This window comes from Ctenopharyngodon idella, chromosome 9, assembly GCF_019924925.1.
Source record: "Ctenopharyngodon idella isolate HZGC_01 chromosome 9, HZGC01, whole genome shotgun sequence".
Classification (NCBI taxonomy): Eukaryota; Metazoa; Chordata; class Actinopteri; order Cypriniformes; family Xenocyprididae; genus Ctenopharyngodon; species Ctenopharyngodon idella.
Window position 1 is genome coordinate 32311719 of NC_067228.1, and position 13697 is coordinate 32325415.

The 13697-nt window shown below is 37.1% G+C and overlaps 1 protein-coding gene across 3 annotated transcripts in view; it reads right to left on the reverse strand.

Moving 5' to 3' along the window:
• The window catches only part of dync1i2a (dynein, cytoplasmic 1, intermediate chain 2a), a 40632-nt gene that overhangs the window by 13800 nt on the left and 13135 nt on the right, over positions 1–13697 (reverse strand). For 2 of the 3 annotated variants that reach the window (XM_051904817.1, XM_051904819.1), the window contains exons 5-7: positions 13279–13332; positions 11330–11445; positions 949–1035 (exon numbers count right to left, since the gene is read on the reverse strand). In XM_051904817.1, the coding sequence (XP_051760777.1) occupies positions 949–1035; positions 11330–11445; positions 13279–13332 (257 nt within the window). The remainder of the gene's footprint in view (positions 1–948; positions 1036–11329; positions 11446–13278; positions 13333–13697) is intronic. The other variant, XM_051904820.1, reaches the window with a different exon arrangement.

Consider the following 13697-nt stretch of genomic DNA (forward strand, 5'->3'; position numbering starts at 1 on the left):
ATACTAAATGAGTCAAGGGTGTAGAGTTACATTCAAGCTATTTTAAGGTATGAAGAAATTTTTTTTCAAGGAAAAAAACATTTAATTATGTCAATTTTAGTGACCAAAGATGAGTTTTAAGGGATACAATTATTGACTACAGAGGGACTTTAACGCTGTTGCTGGTTATTTTAAAGGGATGAACTTGTCCGTCGATAATTACACGCTGTCAATCGTAGTAACAAACCAGAGATGTCACTTGAGGGAAAAATTACCAAACTGCAGCTCACCTACTTTGGCCATGTGATGCGAACGGCTTCACTAGAAAATGCAATGATGCTCAGCATGGTTAAAAAGGAAAAGAGGCCGCCAAAAAACACGTTGGCTCAACACCATCAAAAGTGACACTGGCTTAGGCATAGAACAGCTGAAAAAGAAAGCGGAAGACCGGAAAGTATGGCGAGAGCTGGCCCATCGGATCGCCAACAGTCGGATACGACTGAATGGGTAATCATCATCAATCGTAGTAAAACTTCAAGGTTTAATGGACACATGTTTGATACTGTCGCTATGGTTGGTTAGTTAGTTAGCTGTGACTTCAGCTGTTATTGATCATACAACTGAATGAACATATTCAAGCAGCTACTTTAATCTCCTGAATGAACAAAACATTTCAGGATTTACACTCTCAAGCAATTGCTTCTGTAAATCCTAAAAAGTGAAATAATCGTAAGATTATTTGATTAATCTGAAAAAAATTAAAAAAGAAATAATTGATAGATTAAATCAATCGAAAAACAAGTGTTAGTTCCAGCCCTAATCATGAATAATATAATGTCAACAAATATCAGTGTTTGAATATTATAGTGAAATAGGGAAACATAAAACATGCAAACACACCAAATGATCTGTAATGCATTACAGTGTAGTTGGTAGGACAATGTACATGAGGTGTGTTCAATACTTTACCTTCCTCTTCTTGTTTCTCTACTGGTTTCTCTTTCTCTGCCTCGACCTCTGGCTGTGGTTGTGCTGCCTCTTCTTCCTCATCTTCCTCTGCAATAGTAAGATCACAAACATCAGGATAATTTACACCAGAGCTGCAGTGCTGTTATTAAAGGATGCATGTTTCACACTGTTCATACTTTACCCTGGGTTAAGTACATTACATTTGTAAGCCGTTGGTTAAAGTTCTTATGTGGATATTTATGAGGTTTTATATATAAGAAGGTTAGAAGTGAGAAAGTTTCTAGTTGGTGTTAAACAACTCAATGTATACTGCTACATTCTTTCAAATTGTATACTTTTGACACCACAATTCAGCACACCCACATTTACATATCAACACCTATTCAATGTTCAGCGACTTGGCCTAAAGATAATATAGACTGTTGGATGAAGTCAGCCAATCATAACAGAGGTCATAAACATATGTAAATGAGGAAAGGAACAGTCGCCTTTATAATTCTATGGTTCAGAGAGTGCGATAAATGGGTAACGCTTTCCAATAAAGGTTCATTTGTTAACATTAGTTAACTAGTTTAGTTAACATTAATACTGTACAATACTTCTAAATAATTTATTAATCTTAGTTAATATCAATTTCAAACATTTACTAATACCATACAGAAAATATCAAAAGTTGTATCTGTTAATGCACTGTGAACTAACATGAACATTTTGATTACCAAACATTAATAAAAGTAAATAAATGCTGTAAAAATATATTACTCATTGTTTGTTTATGCAAGTTAACACATTAATGTTAACAAATGAGACTATTGTAAAATGTTTTCGATAAATGTTATTAAAATCTAAAATTACAATGTTTATAGTGCAAGAAACCTTTAAGAAAGCACTTGCAAAGACTTAAAAACGTTGTAAAAATTTGCTTTTTTGGGACACAGATTAAACCACTGTATTTCGAGCACAAGCATTTAGCAGGTGGTAGGTGTTAATTTCACCCTGAATGCCCAGTAACATAAAATAACCAAGACTGTGGAAGGATTTGCTTCATTTCACTGGTTCTGATTAATATCAATTGAATAAGTGGGAAAACCAAAGTGAATCAGCCAACAAATTCCAGGTCCAGGACTGCTGACAGACTGTTTGTCTGCTCAAATGCTCAAGAGCAACCTAGAGAGTGTGTGTGTGTGTGTGTGTGTGTGTGTGTGTGTGTGTGTGTGTGTGTGTGTGTGTGTGTGTGTGTGTGTGTGTGTGTGTTTGAACATTGTATCTACTCCTAGAGTCTGTCCTCTCCCTAATCTACAGGGGTCTTCGCATCACAGAGGTCTTAACCTACAGCCCGTCCAACAGACTCCTGGCGTAACTGAGACAGGGACTATTGAGCAGCGCATCCCACACACGCACGCAGGGCAGCAGGTGCCAGTGGCTGAGACAGCTGACGGCTGTGTGTGTGTATTAGGCAGATGGTTTTGCTGCAATTGTGTGTGTGGTGGCACGGGGATGGCACAGGGGTTTCTGCCTGACTGCTCTTAGTCAAGACTCTCTCCGGATACACAAGTTCATGCAATTAGAGAGTCAGCAGGGGGTCCAGGGACCGCTATTCACCCCCAAACATGAGCAGCTAAATGAAGCTGCTGCCTGACCAGCTGTAAGCCACACACACAGCTCATCTCCTACAATACTCACCACTGATGACTGAACAAATGCAAAGCTCAGGAAAAAAAAGAACATGTTAAAAAGACGTTAAAGGAATAGTTCCCAAAATTAAATGTCTCCATTTATTCGCCTTCATGCCATTCCAAACTCGTATAACTTTCTTTCCTCCATGGAACAGAAAAGAAGATTATCTGAAGAATTTTATTACAGCCCCATTACATTTTCAATAAAATAAAAAAGGAAAGGGGCCATGTCTGTCAAGCTCTGAAATGAACAAATATAACCACCATAAAAATACCATATAAGTAGTTCACAGTAGGCTGCATGACTTGAGGATAAAAAAAAAATAAAAAAAACTTCTACAGAATAGGAATTGGGCCAAGCAATAAAAAAAAAGAGATTGAAAAAAAAGAGATTGAAGTCTTTATAATGCGAGATTAAACTCAGTTTTTTGAGAAAAAAAGTAGAAATACAAAGTTGAGAATAAACTCATTAACTTTTAAAAATAAAGTCTTGTTTTGAGAAAAAAATCGTTAAATTTTGTGAAAAAAGTCAATAAAATGTTGAAAATAAACTCATTACATTGAGAATAAAGTTGTGTTTCGAGAAAAAAAAGTTCAATTTTGAGAATGTTGAAATAAAAATGTTGAGCATAAACTCATGAAATTTAAGGGATTAGTTCACTTTCATATAAAATTTTCCTGATAATTTACTCACCCCCATGTCATCCAAGATGTTCATGTCTTTCTTTCTTCAGTCGAAAAGAAATTAAGGTTTTTGAGTAAAACATTCCAGGATTTTTCTCTTTATAGTGGACTTTAATGGCCTCCAAACGGTTGAAGGTCAAAATTATAGTTTCATTGCAGCTTCAAAGGGCTGAGTAAGGGTCTTATCTAGCGAAACGATCGGTCATTTTTGAAAAAAAAATGTAAATGTATATGATTTATATAAACAAATGATCGCCTTCCAAGTGCTTCTGCCAAAACCGTACTTTCGTATTCTTCAAAAAGCTTACGCTGTATGTCCTACGCCTTCCCTATTCCCAAGTCTAACTAAAATGTTTAGAATAAAATTGAGAGTAAAGTCATTGTTTCAAGAAAAAAAGTTAAATTTAGAGAAAAATGTCGAAATAAAATGTTAAGAATAAACACATTTGATCAATGTCATGTTCATTGCATAATGATAGAGGACATGACAGAGTTGGATCACTTAGTCAAGCTATATTTTAGGCTTTCTTTCAATAAAGAAATATTATTTGCTTTAGCTAATTATAACTGAATAATAATTAGCATACAAACTTCAAAGAGAATTTGCAAGCGGCTGGGACTTTTTATAAAAAAAAAAAAAAAAAAAAAAAAAACAGTCTCGCTTTTGTCCAACATAAAATAACAACCAGCGGACAAGAAAAACGGGACATTCTAAAACGCTTAACGTGAAAAACACTTAACATGGCTTGCGGTGCATCTCCACTGGCATTTTCAATTCATTCCTTATTCTGGACATTTTATTTTGACATTTTTTTTTTCCCGAAAAGTTTTTTCTCAACATATTATTTCGACATTCTCAAAATTGAACAATTTTTTTCTCGAAAACACAATGACTTTGTTCTCAAAATGTAATGAGTTTATTCTCAACATTTTATTTCAACATTTCTCTCTAAATGAGTTTATTCTCAACATTTTATTTCGAAATTCTCAAAATTAAATTTTTTTTTTTCCACAAAACATGACTTTGTTCTCAAAATGTAATGGGTTCAACATTTTATTTCTACTTTTTTTTTTTTTTAAATTTAATGAGTTTTTTCTCAAACAACATCTTCATTCTCTAAATGTAATGAGTTTATTCACATTTTATTTAGACTTTTTTTTCAAATTTAATGAGTTTCTTCTCAAACAACATCTTCATTCTCGAAATGTAATGAGTTTATTCACATTTTATTTAGACTTTATTTTCAAATTTAATGAGTTTTTTTCTCAAACATGTCTTCATTCTCGAAATGTAATAAGTTTATTCACATTTTTACTTTTTTTTTTTTTTTTTTCAAATTTAATGAGTTTTTTCTCAACATTGCATTTCAACTTTTTTCTCGAAAAACTGAGTTTAATCTCGCATTATAATGACTTTAATCTTTAAGACTTTTTTATTATTATTATTGCTTGGCCCTAATCCTCTTCTGTATTATTCTGATAAATATTGTGACTGCGATTTAAAATAGGTTTTCTTTTTTAAACCCCATGTATGGAGGTTTTTTTTTTTTATAAAATAATAATATTGTAATAGTAACATAGACTACAATAGGTCATGAGCCCCTCACATGTGAAACACCTTTGCAATTTGATCATTTTTTATTTCTATTAATCGTGCAGCCCTAGTCTATAGTAAGCCATAAGACAAGCTTGTCTGTGAGAAAAAGGAATGAAATATGAGTCATTATTCACGGAAAATATTCCCTTCCGCCACAGCTCTCAAATAAAATGAGGCAGCAATTGCCATTTGGCTAAGACACACGAGAACCACTGGTGCCATTTTTCTAGTCAAAATGACTTCTGTAGTCCATAATTGGGAATATTATCAGTTAATAATAACTTTCAATGTATTCCTCACACAAAGCTCTGACCTCAGGACACTATGAATATAGCACTACAGCTAAAGTCATACAGACTGCTTTTGGTTTCCATTTTATAGAAAAAAGGGACTAGGTCATTCTTCAAAGATTCTCACCTTATGACAAAATAATGAAAGAAGTTTTATTTTTGGGCAAATTATTCCTTTAATTTCCCATGTGATATTCGATAATCAAAATGTTGGTTTTGCGTTACGCCCATGTTAATGGCATGCTGTTTTGCATGACCAGAAAAAGCTGTTTCAATAAAGAGTGAAATCGCCCTTTCCTCCAATAATCAAAATGATAATGTCATCTGTCAGATTTTACATCAGAAACATGTCCACGGCTCTCTCTGGAAAGGCCGGGTTTGAAGAGAGAGGGGGGGGAGGGGGTTTCGCTCTGATGAGTTTATGGAGTCGTTCTGATGACACGGGCCATCTCGCCGTGCCGGGCCCGTACTCAGGAAGGAGAGAGGAGAGAAGGTTAAAATCTTTCCTTTCAAGGGCCTCAATCAGGCTAGGAGGAAAACAGTAATCAGTGTCTTTCAGTCCGGGGCCCGAACACAGCGCGGCCCTTTCTCTGCCAGCCAGACCCGAGCAATCAACCTGCCAGGCATTAGCAGCGGAAAGACAATCTGAAAATAAGGGGTGTAATGCACCTGCCAGCAAAAATGCCCATTTGGAGAAAAGCAAGTGATCCTGGTGACCCCACAGAGGGGAGGAGAGAGAGAGAGAAAGAGAGAGAAAAACATTTAACAGAATTCACCCTGATGGCAGATCCCCTTCCCATCGACACCTCATCTCAAAGCTGCAGCAATTATAGCTTTTGTATCCCTCAAGAAATAAAAGCTTTTTTTGCGGGGGGAGGGCGTAAGCAGAGAGAGAAAGAGAGCGGCCAGTAATCGGCAGGCTTTGTCAAAGGACAATGTATTAATGCAAGCGCCCCATGGGGTCAGAGGTTGTTCGAGAACAAGACTAATGCTCTTTGATGTCCTCTGCAGGTGCACGGACTCCGTCGGACGCCCACAGAAAAGGAGACATAGAGAGACCTCCGAACGCTGACTTCCTTGTTTGTGCTTGTGTAAGTGGTCCGAGCAAACCTTAGCTCTGTAAATAAGACTACGGGACTTCTGCGCAACTCAGTGAAGGGGTTGTTTGTGATGGGCTTTACCCCTGGAAAAACAAAAGATGTGCGCAGAGAGCTCACACAGGAAGTTCATCTGAAGAGATCAACAAAGATCAATGTTCAGTGCAGATTCTGGCCATCATAAGCCTGTTTGGATGCTGGATTTAAATGAGGTGCAGTCACATTTACCCTTGTTCAGTGACTATTATGTTATATGTTCGGCAACAGTTCTTCTAACCTTAATTGATGGAGTGTGTAGCTTTTCATTTCTTAAACAACCATGTAGGAAGAAACATCATGGCCATATTCCAGGATGACAATATCAAGATTCATCAGGCTCAAGTTGTGAAAGAATGTTTATGAGGGAGCATGAAGAATCATTTTCACACATGAATTTGCACCTCTGAGTCCAGACCTTAAATTCATTGAAAGTCATTGGGATGTGCTGGAGGAGACTTTACAGAGTGCTCACCTCTTGCATTGTCAATACAAGATCTTGAACAAAAATTGATGCACCTCTTGATGGAAATAAATGTTGTGATGTTAGTTCTGTCAAAAGGTGCATCAATTTTTGGTCAAGATCATGTATATTTGGCCATGCAGATTTTCCGTGTTGACCAACAGAAAGCTCATTGGATTGAAAGTGACTGCTGTGTGAGCTGCGTTTCATACATCGCTACACTATTGACAATAGACCTTTTTTGCCCAAAAAATGCCAAATTTTCACAACTTGCATTTCAATAATTTTGTTGTGAAGACATTATAAATTAATACAACTCGAATGCCCAAAAATTCTGTCGTAGGGTGCGGTCACATTTAACATTGTTCACCGAATGTTTGCGGTCAAAATCCAGTTATTTCATGAGATCGGGAATTTTGCGAATGGGCGAAAGATTTCCCTACGCAGATTTCGCAATGGGTTAACGTTGGTCATGCAGATTTTCCACGTTGACCAACAGAAAGCTCATTACTAAATTAGTTCTGTCTCAAAAAGTTTGTGCAAAGCACAAACTGAAAAGAAAATGAGCAATGTGGGGGCTTTACTATCCCTATAATCAATGTCACAATTCCTGTGTCACTGACTGATAGCTGATAAATTATGAACTAAGTGTGTTTTGGAGATGATGGACAATAGTATTCATTTAGAGATGCTGGGATCTGTGGAGAGCTAGGCTGAGGGTTCCTCACTTTAAGAGACATGCTCTCCATATGAGAGGCTCCTTGTGATTAGCACGGGATATTAACCCTCCCGTGAGCACAAGGGCAATTAAAACAATCACTTTTAATTCAATTTTATACTCTCACGACCCCTGGTGCTGCAGCAAGCAGAGCTGTGGATAAGGCGGTAATGAAAGTGATTTCCATCCACACATCTATAGTCTTCAGCTTTTACAGGTTTTTTAATGCATACCAAGACCATAAAATGGACGGAGGAAGCACCACTGGAAAACAGCATCTAGATCTCAAACCGTCAGACATCAGTCATATCAGGTCAGAACATAAACAAGTGCAACACAATTCAAGCAGCGCACAACAGCTATCGTACTTTAAGATGTGACAGACAACTAGTTTTTCCCAGTGCGGTTCCATTCACGCACCGCTAATTTAGCAACTCGCTCTCATAATGCAGGTGTGAGTCTTGAAAATTTAAGACATTCAGAAGTCAAGTCATTTACAGAATGCACTGAATGTGTGTGAATGTAACCGTATCTAGCACTCTAACACAGCACTGACACCGTTATGTCCCGCTGGGAACAGTAACGGCCACAAACCTCCTGACCTACACAGAGCTGAGCCTTCAACAGCCCCACATGCCTCTTTACCTCAAACCACTCCATCAGAGAGAGAGAGAGAGAGAGAGAGAGAGAGGGATGGGAAAACCTCACAATGTCACCCAGAGTGATTTGTTATGTGCTGGAGGAGAGACAGAAGAGAGTGTGAGAGTTGATGAAATGATTATACAGTGGCAGGAATGGAAGGAGAGATGGTGTGTGTGTGTGTGTGTGTGTGTGTGTGTGTGTGTGTGTGTGTTGAGGGGAGAGCTTTTGGACAGTCTGCAGATAAGTCTTATTTAACACTTTTAAAACGCAGTGGGATGAGGCTGAGCGATACAGAAGGAAAAAAAAAAAAAAAAATGTAGAGCTCGATATTTTTTCAGACTTTTGACGAAATTTGATATGTATTGTGATATGATCTTTATGTATTTGCTATGAAATAGTTTAAAAATATATGATTTTTCCCAATTCGAGGTAGCATCCTTTCAGCCAAACAGATATTGTAGTCAAATATACTCAAGTACATTCAAAATGTTTAATGAAAGAAATAAAATACAGCAAAAAGATAAAAAAGGTCTCACTAAAGAGACAGAAGGAATACTGATTCATAACAATAACAAGTAATAAACAGCAATATTTATCTAAATACTCTACTGTTCAAAAGTTTAGAGTTTCTTATGCTCACTAAGACTATTTTTGATCAAATAAATGCACAGTAATTTAATGAAATATTATTACAATTTAAAATAACTTGTCTATTTTAATATATTTTAAAATGTAATTTCTGTGATGTTAAAGTTGAATTTTCAGCATCATTACTGCAGTCTTCAGTGTCACATGATCCTTCAGAAATCATTCTAATATGATGATTTGATGCTCAAGAAACATTTATGATTATTATCAATGTTGAAAACAGTTGTGCTGCTCATGTTTGTGAAAACAATTTTTACACTAAATTCAGTCACTTTTTATCAATTTAATGTGTCCTGGCTGAATAAGTTAATAATTTTATTGCTTCAACCTAAACTTATTTAACTTATAAAGTGTTCTGTAATAAAAAGTAAGTTTACTGTAATAATTGTATAAAAAAAAAAAAAAAAAAAAAAAAAATAGGCCCTGATAATATCTGCATAAATTATCAGCCTAATCAGACCAATGGCAATTTAATTGTCCAATAATGATATAGTAACGATACCCCTAAAAATAGAACCCTAAAAAGGCTTTCATTAAAATGTTCTTTCATTATCTCCTGCACAAACATCAACAGAATAAACATCTCAAAGACACACACACACACACAGCAAAGTAGTGATCTTGTGTATTTGACATGAGAGTGGGGCGGTCACAGACATGCACGAACTGCCACGTAAAAGGCCACAACTGCAATTACACAAATCCTGACCTGCTTTTGGACACACACTCTCATATCTCCACTAACCTACTGCTCATTTCCTGTGCCCCCTCTCGCTCTGTCTCTGTAAACGGATGTGTGTGTGTGTGTGTGTGTGTGTGTGTGTGTGTGTGTGTGTGTGTGTGTGTTTAATCTTGCCTTGAAGTCTTATGTTTCTCGAGTCTGTGCAATTTTCCTTCAGCTTTCATCTCCATGTTCACTACGGTCAGATCATTTCCAAAAAGGGTCACACACTTCTGATCTCTCTCTGTCTCTCTCTCTCTAACACACACACACACACACACACACAGAAAAGCTCTCAGATCAGAGGCTTGTGCTCTAAAATGCATCGAGGAAACTAATTCGTTTCCTCGATTTACTAAAACGTGCGCACGATTTACTAATTCGTTTCCTCGATTTCCTAAAACATGCGCACGATTTACTATTTCGTTCCCTGGATTTATAAATCATGCACATGATTTATAAATCGAGGGAACGAAATAGTAAATCGTGCGCACGATTTAATAAATCTAGGAACGAATTAGTAAATCGTGCACACGTTTTAGTAAATCGAGGAAACGAATTAGTAAATCGTGTGCGCGATTAAATTTTTTTTCTTGCATGTCATGTGCGGGGCTCCGTACTTATGTTCTTATGTTTGTAACAAATTTAGTTAATGCCAGCCTATGGTCTTCATTGGCTGATGGCGAACAACATCTACTTTGCCCCTCAAACACTGACTTTAGTTGTAGCTGAGGCCTGGAAGTGTTTGGTTCGTGTTGTCAACATGTTGAGAAGACGCCGTTTTCTGAGCTGCCAAAGCAAATCCACTTTGATGAATTTCCAAAGGACAAGGACTTGCACTAAAATTGATCCGGTAAAACCGACGCTGAGGAAGATCCGGAGCTGAAATTCAGATATGGTAATGGGTGTTTCGTTTCTGACACACACTGTAAGCAATAAACCAATCACAACAGACTGGGCTATCTGACCAATCAGAGCAGAGAAAGCTCTCAGGAAGGCGGGGTTTAGAGGCACCGGATCCTTGATCAAACTGTTTCAGGCACTGTGAGAAAAGAGCTGATGCTGCAATGGATATTATGAGAAAATTCAAGTGTTTTTTGAACTTGGATTCATGTAAACCTGTTGTAGGAGACTCCAAAACAAAATTAGGATCCTTTAAAACGCATAATAGGGGCACTTTATGAGAAGGATAACTATAAAGATATCTATATTTGTCCACACCAACAGATGATAATGTTCTGTTTATCATAAGCACATGCTGCAGTTTTGTTGTCTGCCATTTTAAATTCACAAGCTCTTTAAAGTTGGGTGGATTCAGATTGGCTGTCAATATTTTTATCCTTCATCAGCTGGAAAATATCATTCTGAAAGTGATTCCAACGATATTGTTCCTCTGTGTTGTTATCGCTATAGTTGTAGTGCGGATTTCATTCTAATTCTGTGTGAATAGTGATTATTAAAACTTTGTTCTTATGTGAACAAGCCTTAAATTTAACTTTGTATTTTGTAAAATAAGATTTCTTTTTATTTCAGTGAAAGTTTGAAACTCATTTGCGATCACTGACTGATGCAGATGATAAAAAATAAATAAATAAATAAATAAAAACACTAACAATGGCCATTACCGATACGATTACAGATATATCATGACCCCTGAATTCACCTGCAGCATGTAACACTCTGCAGGATGTTAGTGTGTGTTTTTAAATATATAACAATATCAGAAATTGCTTTGTTTACTGGCCATAAAAAATAATGTTGTGAATGGTATTAGTCAGAATTCCTACATGTGCATGATTCACAACTTACCCTCTTTCTGCTCTGTCATGGTGGGCGTCTGTGTCTCTTTGGTATAGGACACCACCTCTTTGGGTGGGAAATCCACATGGGTCGTCTTCGCCATTGCCAACTTCAGAGGACCACGTCTAGGAGAGCGCACAAACACACAAATCATAGGGAGGAAGTGTGCCCACACTGCTCAAACATCTAAAAATTCACATGCATGCTGCATCTTTCTGAAGTAGATGACAAATTAAAGGGGTAATTCACCGCTGGCAAGATTTGCTTTTAATAAAATGTGGCTGTCTATGCAGTAGAAAGGTATTTTTTTTAAAAACTTGATGCTATATTGCAAGAGAAAACAGAGAAAAAGGCCTGTGGCATTCCCTTTTGCCAAAAACACTCATAATGCACTTTTGATTTTGGCGCCGCCCCTCTGTCGATCCAATTATCCGTGCACAGGAATATAAAAATGCGGAAGTTCAATCTGCAGTTTTAACAAAAGCCCAGCTCTAGTTGTATTTTTACAACTACCGACATTGTAACAATACAAAAATTGTTGAAATTTGGCAAATTTATCCTTTAAAGCCTCATGTACACCAAGTAATAGCCCTCTCAGCTGATCTGTGGACAGCACTAAACACAGTGCCAGTGTAAATGGGGTCCAATGAGTCTGAAGCCCCTTTCACACAGAGATTCCAGAAAATACACTGATAATGTGTCCCGGTATCGTTTAATTGAGGTTCATTCATACTGCCAGTGACTTCCTGGAATCTGTGCGTGCTTTCACACACATCCCGTAAAGACATGTGACATCAGGATGTGATGTGTAATGTCTCCACAGCGTCTTAAGTTTGCTTATGATCTGCGATTTCTCTCTCGAGAAACCACGCTTGTGCATTTTTTCTGATTCGATCATAAACTAGCACATCACGTACCGTTCCACTAAACTGGAGAATGATCTTAGCTTCAGCGTCGTCACTGAGTATGACACACCCCTTACGGCATTGATGCTGCCTTTTGTTCACACAGGGCATGTTCCAGAACAAATCCCGGCAATGTTACCAGGTCCCCATCCCGGGATGTGTTTGCGTTCACACACAAGGCACTCTAGCAATTTTAATGGCAATTTTCTGCGATTAACACTCTGTGTGAAAGGGGCTTTAGAAAGCATTGTGATCCCATCACCCCTACCACATTCACAGGTGATCAGAAATGCATGTAACATTCTGACGTGAAAAAAAAAAAAAATTGGACACACTTGACGAAATTTGTTACTCATGATCTTAAAAATATTTTAATCTTAAAAGGCTTTTAGTTAAATCCCTTAAATTACCTTTGTACATAAATATATAACCTGTCTATAAATTAATTTCAAACAAAAGCAAAAACCATATTACATTTTTAATATTCATTTATTTTAATGTATGAGTTGGACCAGGTTGTGAAGGAAAAATTGCCAACAGGGCACATGGGAACTCCTTCAATACTGTTCAAAAGCTTGCTTTAGAATACAGTTAGTTTTGGTTTGTTTAACATTTTTGGTCATAGTATAATTCCCATACTGTGTCATTTCATCATTTTGATGACTTTACTATTATTCTAAAAAATATTAACACTGATGAATAAATACTAAATAAGTGTGTCCAAACTACTGACTGGTAGTGTAAACATGCACCACAGAATCCATCTCAAATGTTCATACCAACAGTAAACAGTCCCTAAATATCCTCTGGAAATCACTGTGCTCACTTTACAAGTCTTGCAACCTGGTTACGTTTACATCTGTGTGGTATTTAAAACATCTGAACTCATGTGGCTCACTCTCCTCCAATGATCTACAGTATTGTAATGGAGTGAGTCTGTGATGCTGCAGTATGAATCCCTGCTCATGATCATATGCCACCAACAACCACTCATGACTGACTCCTCTAGAGGTTTGAAAGAGCGAAGGAGAATGAGCAGAAAGTGTGCAGTACCCCAGATCAGAGTGAAGCAGAAGAGTAGAGGGGTCACAGTCCCAGTGCAGAGTCCTGTTAGTGTCACAGCCATGAGACAGGGTTACAGACAGAAAGAGAGACGTTGTTATATAAAAGGTGGTTAAAAACACAATGTTACAGTACTTCAGAGCAGTTAAGAGACACAAGCAGAAAAGCTTCTAATCTATACACACACAAGACAAACACAACACAAACACAGAAACAGAAGCAGATGTCCATATAGTGCTGTTTCTAAAGAAAATCAACTGTTCTGATAAAACAAACCACACTTCTCCAGTGCCAGACATGTCAGTTATTACATAATCACCTGGTCACAATTATTTGAGAATTTTAAAGGGTTAGTTCACCCAAAAATGAAATTTCTGTCATTAATTACTCACCCTCATGTCGTTTCACAC